This window comes from Podarcis filfolensis (genome assembly GCF_964270895.1).
Source record: "Podarcis filfolensis genome assembly, chromosome: 11".
In the NCBI taxonomy this organism is placed as follows: Eukaryota; Metazoa; Chordata; class Lepidosauria; order Squamata; family Lacertidae; genus Podarcis; species Podarcis filfolensis.
In genome coordinates, this window is record NC_139613.1 from 52063574 (window position 1) to 52078306 (window position 14733).

General features: G+C 45.0%; 1 protein-coding gene across 3 annotated transcripts in view; it reads right to left on the reverse strand.

The window, feature by feature from the left end:
- The window catches only part of LOC310744926 (kelch domain-containing protein 3-like), a 79616-nt gene that overhangs the window by 49900 nt on the left and 14983 nt on the right, over positions 1 to 14733 (reverse strand). For all 3 annotated transcript variants that reach the window (XM_083576956.1, XM_083576957.1, XM_083576958.1), the window contains exons 7-9: positions 11409 to 11555; positions 9699 to 9750; positions 594 to 694 (exon numbers count right to left, since the gene is read on the reverse strand). In XM_083576956.1, coding sequence (XP_083433082.1) covers positions 594 to 694; positions 9699 to 9750; positions 11409 to 11555 — 300 coding nt within the window. The remainder of the gene's footprint in view (positions 1 to 593; positions 695 to 9698; positions 9751 to 11408; positions 11556 to 14733) is intronic.

Genomic DNA, 14733 nt, shown 5'->3' on the forward strand with positions numbered 1-14733 from the left:
TCTGTGGAAGCCAAGGAGTCAACATGGCTTTTTAGGGAGATGGCCAGTGAGCCAACAGGAAATGGTGTACAGTTATACATAAGGGAACTAAACCAAGTTAATCATACTTAGTTCCCATTATAATCAATATGACAGGCTAGCTGTAACTAACTTTTTACAGAAGTATAATTGATTTGGCCTGGATTCACTAAATTTTTAATACAGTTTAATTGCATTAATTGTATAATGCAATTTTGATACAATTAAGTGTCAAATGCCCCAGTGCTTATCAGTTATCCAGGTGCCTTTGCAGAAAAGTGGAAACTGGGAGCAGGCAAACTTCTTACTGAATAATGATACAGAATGCATGTTTTTACTTATATCTCCATAAATTGTGTGTTTCTTCCTGGTTTATAGTGTGTTCAAAGCCGATTTTCATGAGTAAAGATCCATCTGAAGTCTGGCTCTGATTTTCTCAGAAGTTTGTACTGAGGTACAAACAAAAGTGGTACAGTGTTGTTGCATTCCCTTTCATCTATTTGTAACCCCCCCCCCAAAAAAAAATCCCAGTTATTCATACAGTGAGGGAAATGATCTGTAATAATGAAAGACACCTGTGTCCAGTGCAAACAGATCAGTGCAATATTCATCTTCGTCGGAACAACCTCCAAACATATAGATGATTTCTCCGGTCGTTGCAAAAGCATGGCCTGATCTGAAAAGTTAAAACATCATTTGTATTTAACAGTGTGCCTCGCAGCTCACTCAGACAGAATTAGAAATGCCATGGAAATCAAAAGTATATAAGGTTGCCCCCCCGACTGTTCTCTTTTGGGGGGGGCAGGTGTATTCTGCAAGATGCCATTGCTGCTGTCATAAGAATTTAAGGTCATATATAAAAAAATTAAATGTTCATAACTATATATATAAAGCACATGTTTGAAACCCCACAGATTAGGTCCTGAACAAATTGACTTCAAATATTTCTCTGCAAGGTCAAAGTGGAAAACTTCCCCATTGTCTCTTTCCTTACAAATCCTGTCTTCAGGGCACATTCAAGTTATGAAGAGGGTGTGAGCCTGTGACCTGTGACCTAGATTCAGGAATTAAGTAGTTATAACAACAAAAGACCAAAACCCAGATAAGGCAATCAGGTAACTTGCCAGACAGGAGATAAACAATGCACTCAGGTTTCTGTTGTAGACCGCCTTTTCTGTGATGTAAGTATGATGTATCTGGGGGGTAGCCTTGGGCTACCTCCCTTCTGTGATGTATGTATGATGTTTCTGGGGGTGGTCTTGGGCTCCAGGGTGGGCAATTTAAAATGTCTATATAAGGGCAGGCACACCTTTGTTCTGGGTCCTCCTCCTCTCCCCTGTGTGTAGAGGAAAGCAGAAAAAGATGGAGACAGAGACAGAGAGAACGCAGTGGCCAGCTACATTATGGTTACCAGATTTTTTAAAATGAATCCGGGGACCCCCCCCTTTTTTAAAGCTGAGTAGCAATAGGGAGTCAGTTGTGGGGATGGTGAAGCAAAAGATCCCGGGCCCAAGTACACATACATATTGTAAAAAGGTGCAAAGCCCTTCTTTCACACCTTGTGAAAGGTAAATGCACAGCGTTTTTTAAAAATTGGGCAACGGCCGCCCACTAACAACTCCCGAGCCTCCCCTGATCAATCAGGTACAGATCTGTACCACCAGACGTCCCCAGTTCCCCTTCAGGAGTGGTAGCAACAGTGGCAGTCAGCAGTCCAGGGCTAGCCTGGTAGCACAGTTGACTCTGGCTGGCTTCGGGAGCTGCTTGCTGCCGTGGCACTCGCCAGTTTGCCTCCCAGAAGTCCCCATATGATGTGTCTTGTGCAGAACACATCATATGGCGACTTCCGGTGAGGAAGAATGGCGGGCACCACGGCAGCGAGCAGCTCCTGAAGCCAGCCAGAGCCAACTGCGCTACCAGGCTGGCTCTGGGCTGCTGAGGATGCCACCGCCACGTTTCCCAGGAACAGATTTGCAAATCTGGGGACATTCCAGGGACAGATTTGCGGAACCAGGGATGTCTGGTAACCCTAATGTGCTGGTCCAGGGGGGAGGTTACCGTGGGGCGAGGTCCAGGACCTGAGTTGAGGGTCGCCAGACAGTCCTCCTCGGGCAAAGCAGGGTCCACAGCGAGAAACTGGGCAAGGACAGGAACTCTGGGGGAACAGGACTGGATGCTGGCCGAAACAGCTCATCAACGACGTTGCTCCCGCAACCTGGGACCGGGCTGACTGGCCTTTATCTTCTCTGAGGCCAGGGGCGGTCCCGGCCCCCAGGAGACCCGCCTCTCCTGGCCTTAGGGCAAGCACTCCTCCTGGGAGAAACCAGTTCCCTTCGCCTCTCTGCCCTGAGCCTCTGCAGTTCAGGAGAGGCTGAAGGGTTACTGGACCCAGGGGGAGACTCACCTGTAGGCACTGAGTCCTCAACCACCTCCAGAGCCAGAGTGGATTCACCTGGTGCCTGCTCCTGAGGATCCGGCACAGGTGCAGGAGCTTCAGAATCAAGGCCCTGCCCCAGTTCAGCTGGCCCTGGAGGCGGGGACTCCTGTGCAGGCTGGGATTCCTCCGGTTCAGCCTCTGAATCTGATTCCCAGGCCATCACACCTAAGCTAGGTGCCTCTGGGAAGCCGAGCAGCAGAATATGAGTGCAACTGTGCTCTCCTGCCATTCTTCCTGAAGCATGCCGCTCAGTCACTTAGCCACTCCTCTAGACCTGCACTCTAGGAAGCCCTGAGAGTTGCGTCTATACAGCAGCAAGTGTGCTTTTCATGAAATAACTGCTATCAATACTCACCACTGTCATCTCCTCTGGCGGCAGGTCTGCAGAGGTCAAGTGCTCTCTCTCTTACCATTTTGCTGATCCCTTCTGCTCTCTACCATCCAGACCCTCTGAATTAACTCTAAGGGGTTTCAAGTGCACAGCAACTATATCAAGTACCTGCTAAGGAGTTGAGCGAGAATACCAGGAGTTTATGTGGACTGTCAGTAGGCCCTTGTTTCCTTACTAAGGTGGCCATGAGTCACACTGGCTTACCCTCAGCCATGTCTCCTCTTCTGTTTCTTACTGGTCATCTTCCCCCTTCACTAAATCAGAATGATTTCTAAATCTGCATCTATGCATCAGAACCGACGCAGGATTTTGTGCAAATCGGTGCCTTCTTCTGTCCTCTTTTCCGGTGATGCATTCCCTGTGTTTTGGCAACACACCCTGTTCCTGAACTTCCCCCTTCCCAGTCTACTCACTATATGCTCAATCCTTCCTCCCAAATACAGTGGCACCTTGGTTCTTAAGCTTAATCCATTCCGGAAGTCCGTTCCAAAACCAAGGCGTTCCAAAACCAAGGCGCACTTTCCCATAGAAAGTAACGCAAAATGGATTGATCCATTCCAGACTTTTAAAAACAACCCCTAAAACAGCAATTTAACATAAATTTTACTATCTGACGAGACCAGTGATCCATAAAATGAAAGCAATAAACAATGTACTGCAGTCACACAATCAATCCATCAGCAGCTGAACTGGGTTCCACACAGTCACAAAAACAAAACACAAAGAGCCGCAAAAACAAAAACGCAAAATAAATAGCAAAAACAGACAGACTTCAGCGTGTAACACTCAAAACGGAAGTGTAACACTCAAAACGGAGCACGTTCAGGTTCCAAAAAAGTTTGCAAACCAGAACATTTACTTCCGGGTTTGCAGTGTTTGGGTTCCAGGTTGCTTGGGTACCAAGGCATTTGAGAACCAAGGTACCACTGTATATGCTCCTTCCTTTCCTCCCAAATACCTGCTGCGTCTTGCTCCTCTCCCTCGCTGCAACTTCCCTGCCTCATTCCCTGTTTGTGTGTCGTGGCTGAACTTTCTCTCTCCTGTCCCAGCAGCACCACCTCTGAAGCTCAGCCAACACAGCCTTGGCCCAGTATACCTGAAGGAGCGTCTCCACCCCCATCGTTCTGCCCAGACACTGAGGTCCAGCGCCGAGAGCCTTCTGGCGGTTCCCTCACTGCGAGAAGCCAAGTTACAAGGAACCAGGCAAAGGGCCTTCTTGGTAGTGGCACCCACCCTGTGGAGCGCCCTCCCACCAGATGTCAAAGAGAAAAACAACTACCAGAATTTTAGAAGGCAGCCCTGTTTAGGGAAGCTTTTAATGTTTAATAGATTATTGTACACTCATACCTCGGGTTACAGACACTTCAGGTTGCGTTTTTTTTGGTTACGGACACGCTGAAACCCGGAAGTACTGGAACGGGTTACTTCCGGGTTTCGGCGGTCGTGCATGCGCAGAAGCACTAAAATCGGGCTTTGCGCATGTGCAGAAGTGCTGAATCACAACCTGCGCGTGCGCAACCCGAGCATCCACTGTATTTTAATATTGTGTTGGAAGCTGCCCAGAGTGGCTGGGGAAACCCAGCCAGATGGGCGGGGCTATAAATAATAAATTATTATTATTATTATTATTATTATTATTATTATGCATATGCATATGCATATGCATAATAATAGCCTTATTACACTTCAGCTCACTTGCCTTAGGAGACTTGGTGCTCCTTCAAAATGCAATTATTATTTATTTACAGTAAGGGAACTTGTATACACATTCAGGTCTTTGATATTTGAAAATGTGTCAGCAATGCAATCCTGTACAGGCCTCACTAATTCCCAATAAAAGCAGCGCCAACAACCCATGGCTTTGCCCACCTGCTATGCCAGTCCCCACCCTGAATAGTACTATGAAAAGCAATGGGAACAATGAAACTTATTATATGATACACCTGTCAAATAGCTGTGTGAGGTGCCAGTAACACCTTGCTTCCTGGTTGCTCTTCCACACGTAAGGAGACATTCATGTTCTGCAGAAAGCCTATTTTGTATGCAATCCTATACAGTCATACCTCGGGTTGAAGTAGCTTCAGGTTAAGTATTTTTGGGTTGCGCTCCTCAGCGACCCGGAAGTAAAGGAGCACATTATGTCCGGGTTTTGCTGCTCGTGCATGCGCAGATGCTCAAAACGACGTCACGCGCACACGTGGAAGCAGTGAAACACGACCTGCGCACATGCGCAGTAGCATGCTATGTTTACTTCAGGATGTGAACGGGGCTCTGGAACGGATCCCATTCGTATCCAGAGGTACTACTGTATAGGCAAACCTGGAAGTAACCCTCATGGAACTTAGTGGGACTTACACAGGAGTAGACCTGTACAGGATTGCATTGCTGCCACATTTTCAAATATCAAAGACCTGAATGTGTATACAAGTTCCCTTACTGTAAATAAATAATAATTGCATTTTGAAGGAGCACCACATCTCCTAAGGCAAGTGAGCTGACGTGTAATAAGGCTATTATTATTATTTATTGAATTTATATACTGCCCTATACCCGGGAGTCTCGTGGGGGTTCACGGAATAAAATCAAGATATAAAACCACAAAAGGCCTAACAGAAACAAAAACAGGTGGGATGGGATGGGATGGGATGTGGGGTGAGTTGAAGTAGGAACAGGGAATTGATAAAAATGTATGTGTGTGAGGAGAGGAATCTTGTTTGAGCAAAAGGCACCACTTCCTCCCATGAACAAATTATTGCTTTCCTTGTAGTAAATACAAATATACTGAATAATTTGTTCCATCACAATAACTGTTTCGTTGCCCAACTCATAAGGAATGTGATTATACAACTGGAACAATACCCATTATTTTTATGCTGGGAACTACATTTGTCGATTCCTTAAACTTATTATGTTTATTACAGTAGTTTAGTAACAGAAAAAAACACACAAAATCAATCTTGGCAAAGGCAAGGCATGATAATGTGTTTGCGCACGCTTATGCCAAGGCAGAATTTCATCCAAAACTACTTAATTGTCATTTATTTATAAACTCAGTCCAAAGATTTCTGCTGTGAAGCATTCTGATAGCAATCATATCAATATCTAGCATGAGTTTTAGTGTCTGAAATCTGACGCATCTGCATTTGTATCAATAGCCCAACTTCATGAATCGTGACAGTGACGAGACTTTGTCACTTGCTGATAGACAAAGTAACACTATGACGGTTAGCCTGAACTCTTGTGTGGGCTACCTATGCCCAAATTTAACTGGAATTTCGTTCAAAGGTATTACAGCTCAATGCTGTACACCAGGGCCAGAGAATCTCAGGCCTGGTGGGGAAGGTAAATGTGGCCCTCCAAGTCACTCTATCTGGCCCCCAAACTCTATACCATATCCCCAGTGCTTTGCACCCTCTTTGCATGTTTTGGCTGGCTGGAATGTGTCCCTCAAGCTCCGATAATGCCTTTTGCTGGTCTGGCTGCAGGACAGAGATGATGGTGGTGGTGGTGATGAAGATAATAATTTATACCCCACCCATCTGGCTGGGTTTCCCCAGTCACTCTGGGTGGCTTCCAGCAAAATATTAAAATACAATAATTCATCAAATATTAAAAGTTTCCCTAAACAGGGTTGCATTCAGATGTCTTCTAAAAGTCAGATAGTTGTTTATTTCTTTGACATCTAGTGGGAGGGCATTCCATAGGGCAGGCACTACTACTGAGAAGGCCCTGTAACTCCGCTTCTTACAGGGAGGGAACCAACAGAAGGCCCTTGGAGCTGGACCTCAGTGTCCGGGCTGAACTATGGGGATGGAGACACTCCTTCAGCTATACTGGGCCAAGGCCATTTAGGGCACCAACACTTTGAATTGTGCCCAGAAACGTACTGGGAGCCAATGTAGGTCTTTCAGGACTCGGGTTATATGGTCTCAGCAGCCACTCCCAGTCACCAGTGTAGCTGCTGCATTCTGGATTAGTTGTAGTTTCCGGGTAACCCTCAAAGGTAGCCCCACGTAGAGCGCATGGCAGTAGTCCAAGCGGGAGATAACCAGAGCATGCACCACTCTGGCGAGACAGTCCGCGGGCAGGTAGGGTCTCAGCCTGCGTACCAAATGGAGCTGGTAAACAGCTGCCCTGGACACAGGGTTGACTTGTGCCTCCATGGACAGCTGTGAGTCCAAAATGACTCCCAGGCTGCACACCTGGTCCTTCAGAGGCACAGTTACCCCATTCAGGACCAGGGAGTCCTCCATACCCACCCGCCCCCTGTCCCCCCAAAACAGTACTTCTGTGGTTCTTTGTGCGTGCAGAAGCTCACCTACTGCACAAAGTTGATATGTACATTGTTTGCTCCTCCTACTTTTCCTTCTGGTCCCACCCACCACAGGAATTTGGCCCCCTCAATGTTGCCCAGGGTGGAAGAAGCCGGGGTCTGAAAAGGGTTCCCCAACCCTGCTAGTCTTATCTACTCAGAAGTGAGCCCTGTGAAGTTCAATGGGGCTTACTTCCTTTTGCCTGCCTGGCACAAGTATCAGAATTCGTGGAGGCTGAGGAAAAATCACCACTGGTAATTTGTCATGCTTGTGTTTTGCGCTAGTGCATTGTGTTGCCTAATGATTTTAGGTTGGTGGCAATTTGTCACGTTCAGGTTCCTGGGCATTCTCCAGAGCGTTATTAATGAACAAAGCGTTCCTCACTGCGCTCTGAGTGAGCAAAGAATAATTTTTCATAAGCTGGTCTTAGCTATTCCAGTTATGGTGGTACTAGTGGAAGAGAAAATGGATCCAGCGAAGGAAAAAAACCATACTGGGAACAAGACTCCTTTAATATAGTTAAGCAAACATCTGAGGTGAGCAGCAATTATTCTCGGCCAAGCACTTGAGGAGCAAAATGTGCCATTTCATTTCATATTTTTTTTATTTATTGAATTTATATACCGCCCTACACCCGGGGGTCTCACAGTTTATTATTTACTTATTATTACATTTTTAACCCAAGTTTCCTCCAAGGACCTCAAAGTGGTATATTTGGTTTCTTCCCCTTCCCATTTTATCCTCAGAAGGACCCTATATAGATGCATAGATGGCCAGGAATCAAAGAAAATTATACACTATTAGCCTTCCCCAAAGTCAAACCCTCACAATTGTATCAAACTCCCTGTAGAACTAGTTGAAGACCCTTCAAGTGCCCCCGTTTTCCTTTTAAGCTATTTCTCCTCTCCTTCAAAGGAAGACTCGGCAATATTTAGCCAGGCAATAAAAGTCACATCCATTCATGACATGGCACAGAGTGTTGACTAGGTCATAAAGGCAGCATTCAGATACCATTGAATATGGTTGAATATTTCACTCCCAATTAAACAAAAATTATGCGCTGTTCCAGCTCAAGCTTCAATGGGTCACAGAGATAATTATATTCTCTTGTTTCCTTGTTTATTTGGAATGGCAAAGGAGGGTATTTTCTCAGAATCCATTTGGTGCCACCATTAACAGAGCTCTCCCCTTTGTCAGGAAAAGAATATATAGGGATCAACCTTTTATGATAGGAAGAATGACCACTGTATTCAAGAATGTTTGGTCAGCATCTTTTCAGCTCCTAGGGCCTTTTGCCTATGCATAGAAGAAACTCATGGCTTCCCAAAACAACCTTTGGTTTAGACAATAAGTGGGTCTTATCCTTCTGTACACCACCCCAGAACCCAGAAAACAAATCCCCACAGACTTGCTTACTCATTTTTATGGCCTCTATCCTCATGCTAAGTAAGATCCAAGGGCAGAATTAATTTATTTATAATATTTTTTTTATTTTGACAAAGCAAAAATCATAAATAAGGAAGAATAAAAATGTGCACCCCACCAACGAGATCATTCCATTGTAACTATCCAAACCTTCCAAAATTTCAACACCTCTTGAGATAGTTTGACCCCCTTCTGTTTTAACAGTACAAATTCTACAAACACCATCCATATCTTCTTAAATAATTTCTTCTGTGTATTCCCCATCTAACCTTAACGACACATGTTAATTTATCATTAATAGCTATATCCCACACCTCTTTATACCGGGGTGTACGAAGGGGGGGCGGTCCACCCCGGGTGCTACCCTGGGGGGTGACAAGATGGCCTGCTGCCTTCCCCCAGCTGTAGAGCAGCCGAGGGTGCGCACGTCTGTACGGTCTGCCACACGTGCGCCGTCCGCATGTGCGCCGCGCATGCACAGTCTGTATGGGCGCTGCACATGTGCCACCGGGCAGTTCACCCCGCTCTTCGGCACCCTGCACCAGGTGGCGGAGAGGCTTCCTCCGCCATTGCTTTATACCATTCTTCCATTTTATATTCTGCTTGCCCCTTCCAATTCCTTGCTATAATAATGCGTGCAGCTGCCAATAAGTTTGTGGGCAAGTCCTTCGTAGCCTGTGAACCTTCCACCCCACTGTAAATGGATAAAAATGCTACTGTACCTCTGGACTTTAATCTAGTGATGTCTGTTATCTCCTTAAACACCCTTTGCCCCCAAAATTGTACAGATTTACACCCCCACCACATGTGAACATAATTTCCTATTTCCTGGCATCCCCTCCAACATAGCATGGAATATTCCCTTTGTACTATTAAAGCAAGACCTTCCTTTACTCTTCTTCTGTATATATGAATGGCAAGGTCACACGAACAGTGGAGGGTCTGACAAATGGTCCTTACACTTCAAATATTATTCCACCTTCATCAGCAGTTTCTCTGGCGGAGAACATGACTAAACTATCTTTTACTTGTGCTTTTCTTATTCCGGTTCAACTCTAGTGTTAACAAGCAACTAAACTAAAAATTAAAAATATTTAAAAAATCAGCAACTAACCTGGCACCAGGGGCTGAACCAGAGGTTTTGACTGGGGTCCAGTTTTGGGACACTGAAAGATAACATAAACTGTCACAATAGCAAAAGGTACTTCAGGACGTTATGACAAAAAATGCAACAAAAGTGGCAGAATGGCATTCCATATAACAGTGGGTGGGAGGCAAAAATAGTGGCCCTCAGGTATTCTGGACTCCAGTTCGCATCATTCCTGGCCATTGGCCTTGCTGACTGGGGCTAATGGAAATTGGAACCCAAACACACTGGCTACCTCTGCAGTTTAATATTATTTTTTTCCTATCAAAACAGGGAACCATATGAGTGAAGGTGAGTCTATGTACCACATTTTTTGCTCTATTGGACGCACTTTTCCCCCTCCAAAAATTAAGGGGAAATGTGTGTGCGTCCTATGGAGCGAATGCAGGCTCCCTGGCTTCAGCGATAGCAACGCGAAGCCTCCGAAGCCTGCGCTCCGGGGGCTTTGCGTTGCTTTCGCTGAAGCCAGGAGAGTCTGGTCTTTGAGGCTGGTGGTGGGGGGAAAGCAGCGCTCCCTCCCCCCCCCCAGCGCCACAAGCTCAGTTGAAAAGACTGCAGGAGCTGCACGCTCTTTAAAAGGTGTGTGGCTCCTGTGGGCTTTTGCGGGAGATGGGGGAATTCCCCTACCTCTTAGAAAAGCCCACAGGAGCCGCACAGCCTTTAAAGAGTGCGCTGCTCTTGGGGGCTTTTCCCCAAGGAGGGAGAAGGGACTGACTGGTTGAGTCAGTCCCTTCTCCCTCCTGTGGGCTTTTGCGGGAGATGGGGGAATTCCCCCACCTCCCGCAATAGCAGGGAGAAGGTCTGGGAGAAGTGCACAGGCTGTGTGCAGCCTGTCCGCTGCTCCCAGAGCTGGGGGGGGGGGGGAATCATATTTCTTTTCCCTGATTTCCCCCTCTGAAAACTAGGTGCGCCCTATGGTCAGGTGCGCCCTATAGAGCGAAAAATACGGTACTTTTTAATCCACAGTTACCAACATAAAAAGGTGTGTGCCCTCAAAAAGAGTGCCTTCTCTAGGTGCCGAAATCCCAAGGGAGCAGAAAAGACTATGTATGCGACCACGGCTGCACGGACATTATTGGCCCAGAAATGGAAAGAAGATAAGTTCCTTCCAGAGAAAAATGGCAGATCAAGTTGATAGACTATGCTGAAAAGGCTAAAATAACCGGGAGAATCAAAAATCGGGAAGACCAAAATGTTAATAAGGAATGGGGAAAATTTATAACTTATCTTAAAGACCATTGTAAACAGTTAAAATCGCTAGTAGGATTGGAATATCACTTGTAGTTTAAGGGTGAATTTTGGACACAATGGTAAAAGATTTGGATCATCATAAAAGATGGAGGAAATGATGTAGCAAATAACAACAAAGAGAAATCAAGGAGAACTTCTATATATTATACTGACAATACACCTCTTCACCCTGAGCTTTGACACCAGAGATATTTAAATTTTTAGGACCCTCCCTATTTTTCTGATGTAAATTATCTTAACTGATCTTTAGAAATATATCTTTATATTATTTTAACCTGACGTAGGGCTTTATGCTGAAGAGCAAGAAAGAACCCTGGAAACAAGTTCTATTTGCACTTACGGCTATAGTCTGCACTATTGCATGATTGTGGATTGATTGACCACATACGAAACCAAATTTCTTAAAGGAGATTTAATTCTACTCACCCGTGTTGAACACATGCAGGTCATCAACAGTTTTTCCGCATAGTGTACCCCCATATACGTAGATGTTTTCTCCAACTGCAGCTGAACTGTGATTGAGAGTCTGAGGTGCGATGCCAGTGGCTGCAACTTTCTGCCACATTAAGGAACCTTAAGATAAGGAAATAACAGTAAATTAGTCTCTTATCCTAAAGTGGGCTGGGGGAGGAAGGAATTCACTTTCTCATTCTGCTTGTTCCAAAAAATACTGAAACCTGGCTTAGAAACCTGTGTGGCCAATTTCAAAAGTTGGTGAAAACCTTGCCTTGTCAGGAAGGTTTTCGGTTTTTAAATGGCTATTTTATCTGAACTGTTTCTTTTTTTAAAAAAAACACCTGTCTCTTTGTATTTTTAAAAAATAGTTTTTACTGCTGTATTGTGCTAAATCATTGATAATTTACTATCTGTTTTGCCATGAAATTATGACATCTATTCCACTACTCCTCTCATGCATATTTCAGCAAAATAGCTCACAAATTGGGTATTAGCTTTCAGTACCGTACAATATATACAGTGGTACCTTGGATTAAGTACTTAATTCGTTCCAGAGGTCCATTCTTAACCTGAAACTGTACTTAACCTGAAGCACCACTTTAACTAATGGGGCCTCCCGCTGCTGGAACACGATTTCTGTTCTCATCCTGAAGCAAAGTTCTTAACCCGAGGTACTGTTTCTGGGTTAGCAGAGTCTGTAACCTGAAGTGTATGTAACCCGAGGTACCACTGTACTCAGATGTGCAATCAGATGCAAAAAGGTGTGTGTTGTAGTATGTGGTGGTCTTGTAGTCAGGTTAAAGCTTACTGGGAAATGATATATAATGAAATAAAAAGGATGTTTAAAATAACCTTTGTAAAAAAACACACCAGAAGCTTTTCTTTTGAGAATTATAGGGACAGAACTATCGAAAATGCATAGAAATTATTTATGTATGCTTCTACAGTGGCAAGAATGTTACTCGCTCCAAAATGGAAAGAAGCAGAAGTCCCAGCAAAGGAAGAATGGATACAAAAACTTATGGAATATGCAGAATTGGCAAACCTTACCAGAAGAATAAGAAATCAAGCTAACAATTTTTTTTTTACAGAAGAATGGAAATGGTTTATGAATATTTACAGATAAATTATAAACAGTACATTGGCAGGATTATTGTGATAACCTGCAGTTTTATAATAGTATCTACTTAAATAAGATGAATAAATGAGTAAATTAATTTCATTTGGATATATTAAAAAAATAAATTGAAGGAACTGCAGAAAGAGGGGGGAAGGGAGTCAAGTTCTGAAAAGTCAAAATGATTGTAAAATTAGTGAAATGTATAAAATTAGTGAAATGTATAAATTTGAAAAGTATAAATAAATAAATTTTTATTCTTATTAATATTATTATTATTTTAAAAAAGATAAGGAAGACACCCAAAAAGATGTGTGTTTGCTCAGGATTTTACTACATTTACAAAACTGGTCCTTTTCAGACAGAATGCCAATGCATGCTTCATCACTACATGAATGAGACAGGATGCCACCTGTCATGGGTAGGCAGGTATCTTTGCCCTGGTTCTGTGGAGTAGTGGAGAGTAGCATAGCCTGAAATAGGTAAAAAAGGTAAAGGACCCCTGGACAGTTAAGTCCAGTCAAAGGCGACTCTGGGGTTGCGGCGCTCGTCTCGCTTTCAGGCCGAGGGAGCCAGCGTCTGTCTGCAGACAGCTTTCTGGGTCATGTGGCCAGCATGACTAGACTGCTTCTGGCGCAACAGAACACCATGACGCAAACCAGAGTGCATGGAAACGCCATTATACCCGCTGGAGCGCTACCTATTTATCTACTTGCACTGGTGTGCTTTCGAACTGTTAGGTTGGCAGGAGCTGGGACAGAGCAACAGGAGCTCACTCCATTGCGGGGATTCGAACCGCCGACCTTCTGATCTGCAAGCACAAGAGGCTCAGTGTTTTAGACCACAGTGCCACCCGTGTCCCTATAGTCTGAAATATCTCCAGGGCATGGGCCAGAAATCAGGAGCAATGGTGGCTGAAAATGAGACTACCAGAATCTGCCACGGAGCACCACCGGAGAAGAAGAAAATTAAGAGTTTGGATTTGATATACCGCTTTATCACTACCTGAAGGAGTCGCAAAGCGGCTAACAATCTCCTTTCTCTTCCTCTCCCACAACAAACACTCTGTGAAGTGAGTGGGGCTGAGAGGCTTCAAAGAAGTGTGACTGGCCCAAGGTCACCCAGGAGCTGCATCTAGAGGAGAGGAGACGCGAACCCGGTTCACCAGATTACGAGTCCACCGCTCACTACACCACACTGTGACCTGGCACCCTTATCAGGCACTGGAGGAAGGATGGTATCTCCGAGCATAGCACCATGAAGATATTTGACTACGGTGGAGCCATAACACTCTGGGTGCTTCCCCCCCACTCAGCTGCTATTTTCTCTCACAGCGCTCAGTTAATGGACCCCACAGCCTGCTCTGCTACTTTGAAACACTCTAGCAGGGCATTCCAAGTTATTGTACTAAGCAGGCCACAAGAGTGCTTTGACATGGAATGTGCGGGCCTTGTCGTGTAAAATAAAATAAAATAAAATAATAATAATAATAATAATAATAATAATACTACAATGGACGCTCAGGTTGCGAACATGATCTGTGCAGGATGCACGTTCGCAACCTGCAGCGTCTGTAAGCGTCTGCTTACACACGGGTTGCGATTCGGTGCTTCTGCGCATGCGCAAAGCGCAATTTAGCGCTTCTGTGCATGCACAACTGCCAAAACCCGGAAGTAACCGGTTCTGGTACTTCCGGGTTTCGGCGGTCTGCAACCCAAAAAAACGCAACCGGAAGTGGCTGTAACCCAACGTATGACTATAATAATAATATATTTATACCCCGCCCATCTGGCCACTCTGGACGGCTCCCAACAGAATATTAAAACATGATAAAACACCAAACATTAAAAATTCCCTAAACAGGGCTGCTTTCAGATGTCTTCTAAAAGTAAGATAGTTGTTTATTTCCTTGACATCTGACGGGAGGGTGTTCCACAGGGCGGGTGCCACTACGAAGAAGGCCCTCTGCCTGGTTCCCTGTAACCTCACTTCTCCCAGTGAGGGAACCGCCAGGAGGCCCTCAGAGCTGGACCTCAGTGTCTGGGCTAAACAATGGGGGTGGAGGCGCTCCTTCAGGTCTACTGGGCCGAGGCCGTTTAGGGCTTTAAAGGTCAGCACCAACACTTTGAATTGTGCCCAGAAAGGTACTAGGAGTCTTTCAGGACTGGTGTTAAATGG